The 13,911-nt window shown below is 40.4% G+C and overlaps 2 protein-coding genes across 4 annotated transcripts in view; one reads left to right on the forward strand and one right to left on the reverse strand.

Annotated features, from left to right (window-relative positions):
* Positions 1-13,911, forward strand: part of LOC139754583 (protein SCO1 homolog, mitochondrial-like) — an 89,189-nt gene that overhangs the window by 58,781 nt on the left and 16,497 nt on the right. The window contains exon 6 of one of the 2 annotated variants that reach the window (XM_071671981.1): positions 268-5,131. The exons of the other annotated variant lie outside the window; for it this stretch is intronic. The gene's annotated coding sequence lies outside the window, so the exon portion shown is untranslated. Of the gene's footprint in view, positions 1-267; positions 5,132-13,911 lie in introns of those variants that run through there. 2 annotated transcript variants of the gene reach the window in all.
* The window catches only part of LOC139754582 (regucalcin-like), a 68,625-nt gene that overhangs the window by 11,568 nt on the left and 43,146 nt on the right, over positions 1-13,911 (reverse strand). For both annotated transcript variants that reach the window (XM_071671978.1, XM_071671979.1), the window contains exon 5: positions 8,628-8,742. In XM_071671978.1, the coding sequence (XP_071528079.1) occupies positions 8,628-8,742 (115 nt within the window). The remainder of the gene's footprint in view (positions 1-8,627; positions 8,743-13,911) is intronic.

Raw genomic sequence — 13,911 nt, forward strand, 5'->3', positions numbered from 1 at the left:
AAAAGGTGGTATTACAGTAGGATGCTCAAGAACACGTGGATATGAGTTCAAAGTGGCAAGCTCAAGTAATCACAGAAAATGCTTTTGTTCCACTTCAGGAACCATTAATGCCAAAAATGGTATGGATCTAGACATTTTTAGGGGTGGCATAAATTGGAATAGATTTCCTCCCTCCTAGGAACAGGCTCCTCATATGTCTGTATTGTCTTATTGTTAACTTTTCCTTCTTGCTTCATGCACAAAACTGATGTTCTGTACTTTTTCCAGATATTCTGCCTCTTTTCCACTGAGACAGGAAAGTACTCTGGAATATTACCACAGACAGACAGTCCTCTAGATTGCATCCTTTACTGGATCAAATACTGAAAAACTCTAAAAGAGTTCCATGAACATATCAGGGCACCAGATGGGAGCAACTAAATGGATGCCTAAAAACCTTAGAGGAATGTGGCATCAAGGACAAAGTGCAAGCCTTGGCTGTTGACACCACCATTTCCATTACTGAGCAGAAGCAAGGACCTGTGCCTTCACTGAGAAGAGAATCACCACCAATTGGAGACATTTGATGTGTGTGTCATGTTGCCATTTCATCTTTGAATTAATACTCAAAGAAGTATTCACCTATGAGCTCAATCTGTCAAGCAATCCCAGTGATGGATTATTCAACTGACTGTAAACCCATAGGCCTGATGTCAAATCAGTTGAGGGAGTTGTGTGATGTCACCATGGCTTTTTAAAATATATATGGATGGAGTGATAAGAGAGATGAAAGCAAAACTAGGGAAAGTGGGTACAGAGATGGAGTGTGGCAGTGAGGTATGGTTGCTAATGGCAAGCCTGTTTATAGGTGATGCCAAGTTGTTTGCTGAGAGTGAAGAAGAGTTACAAAAGGTTTTATGTGTGTTTTATGATGAGTGTAATCATAGGTAATTGAAGGTAGATGCAAAGGAATATGAAATAATGGTGTCCGAAAGAAAATCGGGTGAAAGTTTAGATTTTGCAAAACCACATAGTGAAAGGAGAAAGTGTACTAAAATGTGTTTTGGATAAGTGGAGAAAGACTGGGAGAGGTGAGAGAATTTAAGTATTTTGTAGCTGTCTTCAGTAAGTTTGGTGACATGGAAGTAGAAACAAGGGAGAGAGCAGTACAGGGTAGAAGAGTCATTAGGTTTCTTAATAGAACAATGCAGGGTAGAGGTATAAGTGTGGAAGGGAAGAGAGGATTAAGGGACAGCATAATCCTCCCAACCCTGATCTATGTAGCTGAAACATGGACATGGAATAAGTCACAGAGGTCAAGAATCCAGACTGTGGAAATGAACTATATGAGAGGAGCATGTGGTATGACTAGATGGAGTGAAGAAAGAAATGAAGAAATATATGAGAGATATGGTAGGGTATAGAAAGCAAATTGAATGAATTGTAGAGTGGTAGAGTGGGTAAAACATAATACTTTGAGGTAGTTTTGGCATGTGAAAGGAATGCAAGACTGGAAGTTTATAAGAAGAGTGTATGATAGCACAGCTAAAGAGGTTGGGGTGAGAGGAAGACCACGTGTGACATGGGGAAATAGAGTGAGAATACTGGAGGGAGAGAAGTAGTGGAAGAATGAATGCATGGAATATTAAATGCAAGGGAGGCATATAAGGACAGGGATAAGTGGAGACTTTTGCCATGACCATCTCCTTGATGGGAGTTTCCGGAGGGAAGGGGCACCAAAGATATAGGTAGATAGACAAATCGTTCACCTTGTTCCCTTCACTTCCAACACATATATCATCTTTGGCAACCTTTCCTCACTCGTTCCCTTTGTGTCCAAACCATTTCACCACTCTCTTTAGCTCTTTCAACCACACTCTTCATAGCCTTTTATTACTCAATCAAACTACCTCACACCAAGTACTGTCCTCAGACATTGCCTTCCCAACATATCCACACTTCTCTGCACAGCCTTATCTATAACCCATGCCTTGCATCCGTATATTGTGGGACTACTATACCTGTAAACATACCATTGTTGCCCTCCTTGACAACATTTTTTCTTTCTGCACATTCTTCAGAGCTCCTAAAACCTTCACCCCCTGAGCCACCCTATGACTCACTTCCACTATCATTGGTTCCATTCATTGCCATGTCCACTCCCAGGCATCTATAACATCTTCACTTCTAAATTTTCTCCATTCAAACTCATACCCCAACTAACCTGTCCTTCAACCCAGCTAAACCTAATAACCTTGCTTTCATTCACATTCACTCTCCTCCTCATTTCATACTCTCTTCCAGACTCAGTCACCAACTTCTGCAGTTTCTCACTCCAATCTGCCATTAGATCTTTATCATCAGCAAACAAAGTGACTCACTTCCCAGGCCTTCTCATCCCTCAGAAACTGCACACTTAACCCTTTCTCCAAGACTTGTATTTACCTTCCTCACTACTCCATCCATAATCAAATTTAACACCCATGGTAACATCACTCACCTTCACTTCGAACCATTCACTCACTACTCTGACATGTGCCTTATGCCTTACACCCTTGATAAAAATTTCTTACTGCTTTTAGCAGCTTTCCTCCCACACTGTATATTCTAAAGACCTTACACAAGGTGTCTCTATCAACCCTATCATATGGTTGCTCCAGATCCATAAATACCACATGCAAATCCATCTGTTTCTCTAAGTATTTCTCGCACATTCTTTAAAACAAACACCAGATCCATACATCCTCTACCAGTTCTGAAACCACAGTTCACTTCCCCAGTCCGATGATCTGTACATGCCTTCACCTTCTAAATCAGTACCCCCCCAAACAACTTAGTAGGTATACTCAACAAACTTTAACTTTTGTAGTTTGAACACTCACCTTTATCCCCCTTACCTTTATATTGAGGCACTATACAAGCATTCTGCCAATCTTCAGGCACCTCGATATGGTCCATATACACATTGAAAGCCCTTAATAAATTCAACTTCAGTACTATCCACTTCAGCTGCCTTGCCACATTTCATCTAACATATTGCTTTCACCACCTCTTCTCTCTTCACCAAACCACTCTCCATGATTCACTTCACATACCATCTTAACCCAAACACCCCACATCTGCCACACTATTATCAAACATATTCATCAGTCTTTCATAATGCTCACTCCATCTCCTCTTCACTTCATCACTACCTGTTAATAATTCCTTTTTTGCCCTGGGCACTGATGTTCTTATTTTTTCTCTTGTTTTCCTGCACATTTTGAACCTCCCTCCAAAACATCTTATTCTCCCCTAAGTTAACTGATACTCACTCACCCCAACACACACATGCACACACAAATATATATATTTATTTATTTATTTATTTTGCTTTGTCGCTGTCTCCCGCGTTAGCAAGGTAGCGCAAGGAAACAGACGAGGGAATGGCCCAACCCATCCACATACACATGTATATACATACACGTCCACACACGCAAATATACATACCTATACATCTCAACGCATACATATACATACACAAACAGACATATACATATATACACATGTCCATAATTCATACTGTCTGCCTTTATTCATTCCCATTGCCACCCAGCCACACATGAAATAACAACCCCCTCCCCCCTCATGTGCGCAAGGTAGCGCTAGGAAAAGAGAACAAAGGCCACATTCATTCACACTCAGTCTCTAGCTGTCATGTAATAATGCACCGAAACCACAGCTCCCTTTCCACATCCAGGCCCCACACAACTTTCCATGGTTTACCCCAGACGCTTCACATGCCCTGGTTCAATCCATTGACAGCACGTCGACCCCGGTATACCACATCATTCCAATTCACTCTAATCCTTGCACGCCTTTCACCCTCCTGCATGTTCAGGCCCCAATCACTCAAAATCTTTTTCACTCCATCTTTCCACCTCCAATTTGGTCTCCCACTTCTCCTCATTCCCTCCGTGTGACACATATATCCTCTTTGTCAATCTTTCCTCACTCATTCTCTCCATGTGACCAAACCATTTCAAAACACCCTCTTCTGCTCTCTCAACCACACTCTTTTTATTACCACACATCTCTCTTACCCTTTCATTACTTACTCGATCAAACCACCTCACACCACATATTGTCCTCAAACATCTCAATTCAAGCACATCCACTCTCCTCCGCACAACTCTATCTATAGCCCACGCCTCGTAACCATATAACATTGTTGGAACCACCATTCCTTCAAACATACCCATTTTTGCTTTCCGAGATAATGTTCTCGACTTCCACACATTCTTCAACGCTCCCAGAACTTTCGCCCCCTCCCCCACCCTATGATTCACTTCCACTTCCATGGTTCCATCCGCTGCCAAATCCACTCCCAGATATCTAAAACACTTCACTTCCTCCAGTTTTTCTCCATTCAGACTTGCCTCCCAATTGACTTGTCCCTCAACCCTACTCTACCTAATAACCTTGCTCTTATGTACATTTACTCACAGCTTTCTTCTTTCACACACTTTACCAAACTCAGTCACCAGCTTCTGCAGTTTCTCATACGAATCAGCCACCAGCACTGTATCATCAGCGAACAACAACTGTCTCGCTTCCTAAGCTCTCTCATCCACAACAGACTGCATACTTGCCCCTCTTTCTAAAACTCTTGCATTCACCTCCCTAACAGTCCCATCCATAAACAAATTAAACAACCATGGAGACATCACACAACCCTGCCGCAAACCTACATTCATTGAGAACCAATCACTTTCCTCTCTTCCTACTCGTACACATGCGTTACATCCTCAATAAAAACTTTTCACTGCTTCTAAAAAACTTGCCTCCCATACCATGTATTCTTAATACATTCGACAGAGCATCTCTATCAACTCATCATATGCCTTCTCCAGATCCATAAATGCTACATACAAATCCATCTGCTTATCTAAATATTTCTCACATACATTCTTCAAAGCAAATACCTGATCCTCACATCCTCTACCACTTCTGAAACCACACTGCTCTTCCCGAATCTGATGCTCTGTATATGTAAGTTTTGATAGGAAAGATCAAGTAACAGCTCCATGAATTTTGTCTTTTTAAAAAGACTGTAAATATTATAAAAGACTGTCAATATTATTTCAATGAATCAAATAAAGTTTAACTTGGATTATATATATTAACACTGGTTATCTGACCATTTAGATATTTCTCTGCAACAAAAGGATTATGCACATGTGTGTGTGTATGTATTTAAGTGATAATGTAATAAGCACAGGGCTGGCCCATGTGTAAGTTCCCTCCTTTCATTAGCCTTTTGAGATGGTTGTAAATCTACACACATTGCAGGTAAACCACTACTTTCATTATGTTCATCTCCCTTATTAATAGAAAAATATATACTTCTGTTAAGAATTTCTTGGCATAGGCTAGATATAATGTAAATGCACTGAGAACTGTTGATGTAAATGGTTGGATATTTGTGAAAACTTTTGATTTTATACTCTTAATTTATTGATATATTCATAGAGGGAGCAGGGGGCTGGAAGTCTTCCCCTCCAGTTTTTACCATTCCAAAAGAGGGAACAAAGGAGGCCAAGTGAGGATTTTCCTTTAAAGCTCAGTCCTGTGTTCTTAATGCTACCTCACTGATGCGGGAAATGGCATGGGAGGTGGGCAGATTAGAAAGGGTAGTGAGTGGTGGGATGAAGAAGTAAGATTATTAGTGAAAGAGAAGAGAGAGGCATTTGGACGATTTTTGCAGGGAAATAATGCAAATGAGTGGGAGATGTATAAAAGAAAGAGGCAGGAGGTCAAGAGAAAGGTGCAAGAGGTGAAAAAGAGGGCAGATGAGAGTTGGGGTGAGAGAGTATCATTAAATTTTAGGGAGAATAAAAAGATGTTTTGGAAGGAGGTAAATAAAATGCATAAGACAAGGGAACAAATGGGAACTTCAGTGAAGGGGGCTAATGGGGAGGTGATAACAAGTAGTGGTGATGTGAGAAGGAGGTGGAGTGAGTATTTTGAAGGTTTGTTGAATGTGTTTGATGATAGAGTGGCAGATATAGGGTGTTTTGGTCGAGGTGGTGTGCAAAGTGAGAGGGTTAGGGAAAATGATTTGGTAAACAGAGAAGAGGTAGTAAAAGCTTTGCGGAAGATGAAAGCTGGCAAGGCAGCAGGTTTGGATGGTATTGCAGTGGAATTTATTAAAAAAGGGGGTGACTGTATTGTTGACTGGTTGGTAAGGTTATTTAATGTATGTATGACTCATGGTGAGATGCCTGAGGATTGGCAGAATGCGTGCATAGTGCCATTGTACAAAGGCAAAGGGGATAAGAGTGAGTGCTCAAATTACAGAGGTATAAGTTTGTTGAGTATTCTTGGTAAATTATATGGGAGGGTATTGATTGAGAGGGTGAAGGCATGTACAGAGCATCAGATTGGGGAAGAGCAGTGTGGTTTCAGAAGTGGTAGAGGATGTGTGGATCAGGTGTTTGCTTTGAAGAATGTATGTGAGAAATACTTAGAAAAGCAAATGGATTTGTATGTAGCATTTATGGATCTGGAGAAGGCATATGATAGAGTTGATAGAGATGCTCTGTGGAAGGTATTAAGAATATATGGTGTGGGAGGCAAGTTGTTAGAAGCAGTGAAAAGTTTTTATCGAGGATGTAAGGCATCCCTGGGGATAGGGGAGAAAGAATACTTCCCACATATTCCCTGCGTGTCGTAGAAGGCGACTAAAAGGGGAGGGAGCGGGTGGCTGGAAATCCTCCCCTCTCGTTTTTTTCAATTTTCCAAAAGAAGGAACAGAGAAGGGGGCCAGGTGAGGATGTTCCCTCAAAGGCCCATTCCTCTGTTCTTAACGCTACCTCGCTGACGTGGGAAATGGCGAATAGTACGAAAGAAAAGAAGTAAGGCATGTGTACATGTAGGAAGAGAGGAAAGTGATTGGTTGTCAGTGAATGGAGGTTTGCGGCAGGGGTGTGTGATGTCTCCATGGTTGTTTAATTTGTTTATGGATGGGGTTGTTAGGGAGGTGAATGCAAGAGTTTTGGAAAGAGGGGCAAGTATGAAGTCTGTTGTGGATGAGAGAGCTTGGGAAGTGAGTCAGTTGTTGTTCGCTGATGATACAGCGCTGGTGGCTGATTCATGTGAGAAACTGCAGAAGCTGGTGACTGAGTTTGGTAAAGTGTGTGAAAGAAGAAAGTTAAGAGTAAATGTGAATAAGAGCAAGGTTATTAGGCACAGTAGGGTTGAGGGTCAAGGCAATTGGGAGGTAAGTTTGAATGGAGAAAAACTGGAGGAAGTAAAGTGTTTTAGATATCTGGGAGTGGATCTGGCAGTGGATGGAAGCGGAAGTGGATCATAGGGTGGGGGAGGGGGCGAAAATCCTGGGAGCCTTGAAGAATGTGTGGAAGTCGAGAACATTATCTCGGAAAGCAAAAATGGGTATGTTTGAAGGAATAGTGGTTCCAACAATGTTGTATGGTTGTGAGGCGTGGGCTATGGATAGAGTTGTGCGCAGGAGGGTGGATGTGCTGGAAATGAGATGTTTGAGGACAATGTGTGGTGTGAGGTGGTTTGATCGAGTAAGTAACATAAGGGTAAGGGAGATGTGTGGAAATAAAAAGATCGTGGTTGAGAGAGCAGAAGAGGGTGTTTTGAAATGGTTTGGGCACATGGAGAGAATGAGTGAGGAAAGATTGACCAAGAGGATATATGTGTCGGAGGTGGAGGGAACGAGGAGAGGTGGGAGACCAAATTGGAGGTGGAAAGATGGAGTGAAAAAGATTTTGTGTGATCGGGGCCTGAACATGCAGGAGGGTGAAAGGAGGGCAAGGAATAGAGTGAATTGGAGCGATGTGGTATACCGGGGTTGACGTGCTGTCAGTGGATTGAATCAGGGCATGTAAAGCATCTGGGGTAAACCGTGGAAAGCTGTGTAGGTATGTATATTTGCGTGTGTGGACGTGTATGTATATACATGTGTATGGGGGTGGGTTGAGCCATTTCTTTTGTCTGTTTCCTTGCGCTACCTCGCAAATGCGGGAGACAGCGACAAAGAAAAAAAAAAAATGTATATATACATATATATAACAGTTCATTACCCAGTAAAATTTTACATTGATGAACAAGATCCAAGGATGATGTATAATTCCATTATTCTTGGTAAAAGTTTGAATAACCATGTTCATATCCTAGTGTGCAAATATTCTTCCCAAAGAAATATCTACTTGCTGGCAGGAAGTTGTTTGTTAATCAAATATCATGGTAATAAGAGACCTTTATGAAGAAACAGTAAAATAAACTGTTTTAGGAGAGTTCAATGCTCTCTGAAAGACAGGGTAGTGGAGCAAGAGCAATTAAAGATGCAGAAACACTCAGTTATCCTTCCATGATATCCCGTGCAGGATCTTAACATCTGGAATAACTGTCACTGTTATCTAAGAGCTGGACACCACCAAATCAACTCCTTTTACTGTACATTAACTTGTCACGCTGAAGGAAGTTACCTCACATAGAAAAATGAGATCAAATATCATAATTTTATAGTTTCATGAAAGATTCAACTAGTGCAACTTCACAATCAATAAGAGCATAAGAAATCTTTAGTTTTCCTTGCAGAAAATTTATGTTCATTCTAAACGTAAGCTGATACTTACAGATTTTACTGGATTCATCATCATAATCAAAAGCATCTATGGAGTAGGCAAGGGAATCATTGTAATAGAAAGTCTTCTTATCCAAGCTCCATGCTAAGCCATTACTGACAGACACCTGTTAGGATAAAGATTCAAGGATATTGAATAAGATGTCTCCATCAGAATTGGGTATTTCTTAACAGAGTACTCCCTAGGAGAGAGTATTACTATATAAAACCAAATTATTACAGTAAAACCTTTGATATCCTTAATTCAAGACAACAAAATGTTCAAAACAATGTATGTTTATCCATTTCAGTTGGTAACCCTATGTTCTCCAAAAAAAATTTAAAAATTCAAAAAGATCCATCAAAATATTTCAAAATGGATGAGCACCATGCAGTAACCATTACTGGACTCACCAACTGTTGTTTTGTGGCACTGGTGATTGTTTACCATCTCCTGTTTGCTTTCTGACACATTGTTGTGTGCTGGTCTTGCACATATATGTATTTTGTGCACCTGGATTACTAGTGTGGATACAGCCCTTTCCAGCATCATCAGCAAAGCCATCTGTGTCTCACATTATGTGCAAGAGAATGTTTTAAGCCTCAAAAAGAAGATGGAGTTGTGCAAGAGGCTGGTTAAGGATGAGTCCAAAGTAGCTTTCAGCAAGGACTTCATTGTCGGCATGACAACTATTTATGACATAAGCAAGCAGCAAAAGATCGAGTAATGTTATTTGTTTACATATATTTATATTTTCTCTATAAGATATTTGTATTTAATATTTTTAAAACCCTTGAATAATCGGAAATTAATCGGAAATATTTTTTATCTGAAACAACTGATATCCCAAAAATTTCAGATGACACAAGATTTTACTGTAAAGTTATTATAGAAGAAATCTTTGGATCTAAAAGATAGTTCATAATCTCTTGTTTGACACTGAAAATGAAACTTGATCATTAAAGAAACAATGACTATGTAATTATATTTAATATAATAACTAAGTATAGTAAAATAGAGATTCTAGACTCTCATGTTACAATAATTATATACCTGGGACTGTTGATTTGGACTGTAAGAGATAATTGTTAATGGGCTGTTTACACCCTTCCTTTGGGTGTAATCTCGTATTACATTCCCATCTGCCCTTTGCACAGTTCACATTCCTCATTTGCACAACCGTTTTCCCTCTAACATTCCAGCTTTCCTATTTTCTTGTTTATCGGTGAATATAGAAGGCAGCAAATACAGGAGTTACCACATAGCATCATATTTACATACTTTCTGTACCAGTCCCAGATGCCATACCATAAGCATGTTTTAAAGGTAGTCATTCCAGTTTGTTTGTTTGTTTTTTACACCTGCCAAGACAACTGGGTTATCTAAGCAAGTTAGACCTGAGCATCTACTTTAGTCTTTCATGTGTATCTAAGTTTTCAACCCTTCCCTTTACGCTTGATGGTGGACGGGTAAAAGACAATGATGTTTTCAAGTTAATTTATCTTCAGGTGGAAACAAATTTTTTATACAAGGTGTAGTTTATTCTCGGTTGATTTTCTTCATTAATATAAGGTTTTACTGATTGTCTTTTTATATATGTTTTGACTCGAAGTTATTTGTGAATATTTTAATTATTTCAGAATTCTAAATATTAGATTTCAAAAGCATGAAAAAGGATGGTAATTACCTTTGCTTTGCTGTTGGCACAGCAGATGATTTTTGGTGATCTTTAAATCACGTGTACCAAATTATCTTAGCTTTTGTGGGTGTCCATATCTGCAATGAATGAACGCGTCTTTTCTGTTTACCCTCTTTGTAGAACTTTTAGTGGTATCTCCGATGTTTTTCTTTTTTCTATGATGATAGGTACAAGAGTCCATGTTTTTAAGTTCTGTGTTCCACTTACCAATATTATGTGATGTTTGGTTGCTATATATTTAAATGAGAGCCAGCAGCTGGAGACAGTTCAGCACCACACATTATGGTGTCCATAGGCTCTCTTCGTTCAGCCTCCACCTTCCCCTCGATATTTCTCATTTTTCTGGTGAAAGTAATGATTTTCCTTACCTTTTGTGTATTTTGGTGTTTTCTTGTGTTTGCCATGATGGTTTTTGGTGGTCTTCACCCTCTGTGACTTTTGCTGCTGCCTCCCACCTCCCATGGGGATGCTTAGCTGCATCCACCTGACAGACTCCTCAGACCCACTCTCAACCCAAGGTAGTAAGGAAGATTTGAAAAGTCAGTTTTAGGCTCCTCAGTCTCAAATGTAATTCTGGTATACTAAAGTTGCTCTGAAGGGAATAATTTAGGTTCTTCCTGGTGATTTGTTGTGATGCATGTAGATGTACCTCCACCTGAGCCTCTCTCATGCACCAGACTCCTTTTCAGTCTCCTTCAAGCTAAACTATATGGCATAGTATGTCTCCTCATTGGATGCCCAACTGGAGTCTCCAGAGGTAGCCGAGGCACTGACCCAGATTTAACCACTCATATCCACTGTCTGGAATCCCAACCAGAGTCCTGATGGAACACTAAACACTTGACCTCTCATGTGCTTCCTACCAAAGCCTTGACTGAACCCCCACCCTGCATATTATGGGAGACGTTAAGCCACATTCTGTGAAGTCAACAGACAGGAGTACTATAATGCTTTCCTCTACAGACACTTTCCAACCTGTGCCATATTTTCGTAAATAAAAGACTCTTAGTAACAGCACCAACCCCACTGATGGTGACCAGAAGTCCACCACCTCCAGAAAGTAAGAGATGTGATATTATATCTTGTTTAGTCAAGATTATTGTTTATAACTCGACGAAATGTCCCACAGCACAGGTCTGAGATCTCATTACCAACCAGTATGATTGATTTTTCTCCTTGCATCCTTTCTGTGGGTATGTTCTCACTGTCCATAGAGCAGCATCCAGAAATGGAGACAAAAAAAGTGTCTTTCACCAGCTCTAAACTTATATTATTGTTCCTGTAATTCTCAGCACAGTATGTGAATCTAATGTAATCTGGTTTTCCTTGTATTTCTGTTCTCTTCCAACGTTCACCAAGATTGAGTTATGCTTCTCTGTTGATGTGTAACCATGGAAATTGGCATCTTTATTAATATCAAGTACTTCATGAAGTTTCTTAACATTAACAGCAGCAAACATAATGTGATATTTACAGTACTATAAGACAGACTCCCAGTTAACTGAATTGTGGCAGCATGAGACCAAAACAAAAAAAGTATACCCCCATGCTACCAAGAAAACAAGTGTAATATGAAATGTTCGTGGTGTGGCATTTGAGACTCTTGAATTTTTTTATTTTCCAAATTATTATTTACTAATGTGTTATTATTTGCCCAGTCCATTAAATCCGAAATCCATTATATTGGGGTTTGTTAAATTAAAGGTTTTCTGTGCATGTAATTTTAATTTTGCAAAAGAAGAAACAGAGAAGGGTGCCAAGTGAGGATATTCCCTCTAAGGCTCAGTCCCCTGTTCTTAGTACTACCTCACTTACATGAGAAATGGCAAATATGTATGAAAAAATAAATATATTCATATTTACACACACACACACACACACACACATATATATATATATATATATATATATATATATATATATATATTATCCCTGGGGATAGGGGAGAAAGAATACTTCCCACGTATTCCCTGCGTGTCGTAGAAGGCGACTAAAAGGGGAGGGAGCGGGGGGCTGGAAATCCTCCCCTCTCAATATTTTTTTTTAAATTTTCCAAAAGAAGGAACAGAGAAGGGGGCCAGGTGAGGATATTCCCTCAGTGGCCCAGTTCTCTGTTCTTAACGCTACCTCGCTAACGCGGGAAATGGCGAATAGTTTGAAAAAAAAAATATATATATATATATATATATATATTTTTTTTTTTTTATACTTTGTCGCTGTCTCCCGCGTTTGCGAGGTAGCGCAAGGAAACAGACGAAAGAAATGGCCCAACCCCCCCCCCATACACATGTATATACATACGTCCACACACGCAAATATACATACCTACACAGCTTTCCATGGTTTACCCCAGACGCTTCACATGCCTTGATTCAATCCACTGACAGCACGTCAACCCCGGTATACCACATCGCTCCAATTCACTCTATTCCTTGCCCTCCTTTCACCCTCCTGCATGTTCAGGCCCCGATCACACAAAATCTTTTTCACTCCATCTTTCCACCTCCAATTTGGTCTCCCTCTTCTCCTTGCTCCCTCCACCTCCGACACATATATCCTCTTGGTCAATCTTTCCTCACTCATCCTCTCCATGTGCCCAAACCACTTCAAAACACCCTCTTCTGCTCTCTCAACCACGCTCTTTTTATTTCCACACATCTCTCTTACCCTTACGTTACTCACTCGATCAAACCACCTCACACCACACATTGTCCTCAAACATCTCATTTCCAGCACATCCATCCTCCTGCGCACAACTCTATCCATAGCCCACGCCTCGCAACCATACAACATTGTTGGAACCACTATTCCTTCAAACATACCCATTTTTGCTTTCCGAGATAATGTTCTCGACTTCCACACATTCTTCAAGGCCCCCAGAATTTTCGCCCCCTCCCCCACCCTATGATCCACTTCCGCTTCCATGGTTCCATCCGCTGCCAGATCCACTCCCAGATATCTAAAACACTTCACTTCCTCCAGTTTTCTCCATTCAAACTCACCTCCCAATTGACTTGACCCTCAACCCTACTGTACCTAATAACCTTGCTCTTATTCACATTTACTCTTAACTTTCTTCTTCCACACACTTTACCAAACTCAGTCACCAGCTTCTGCAGTTTCTCACATGAATCAGCCACCAGCGCTGTATCATCAGCGAACAACAACTGACTCACTTCCCAAGCTCTCTCATCCCCAACAGACTTCATACTTGCCCCTCTTTCCAAAACTCTTGCATTTACCTCCCTAACAACCCCATCCATAAACAAATTAAACAACCATGGAGACATCACACACCCCTGCCGCAAACCTACATTCACTGAGAACCAATCACTTTCCTCTCTTCCTACACGTACACATGCCTTACATCCTCGATAAAAACTTTTCACTGCTTCTAACAACTTTCCTCCCACACCATATATTCTTAATACCTTCCACAGAGCATCTCTATCAACTCTATCATATGCCTTCTCCAGATCCATAAATGCTACATACAAATCCATTTGCTTTTCTAAGTATTTCTCACATACATTCTTCAAAGCAAACACCTGATCCACACATCCTCTACCACTTCTGAAACCACACTGCTCTTCCCCA

Source organism: Panulirus ornatus, chromosome 17, assembly GCF_036320965.1.
Source record: "Panulirus ornatus isolate Po-2019 chromosome 17, ASM3632096v1, whole genome shotgun sequence".
In the NCBI taxonomy this organism is placed as follows: domain Eukaryota; kingdom Metazoa; phylum Arthropoda; class Malacostraca; order Decapoda; family Palinuridae; genus Panulirus; species Panulirus ornatus.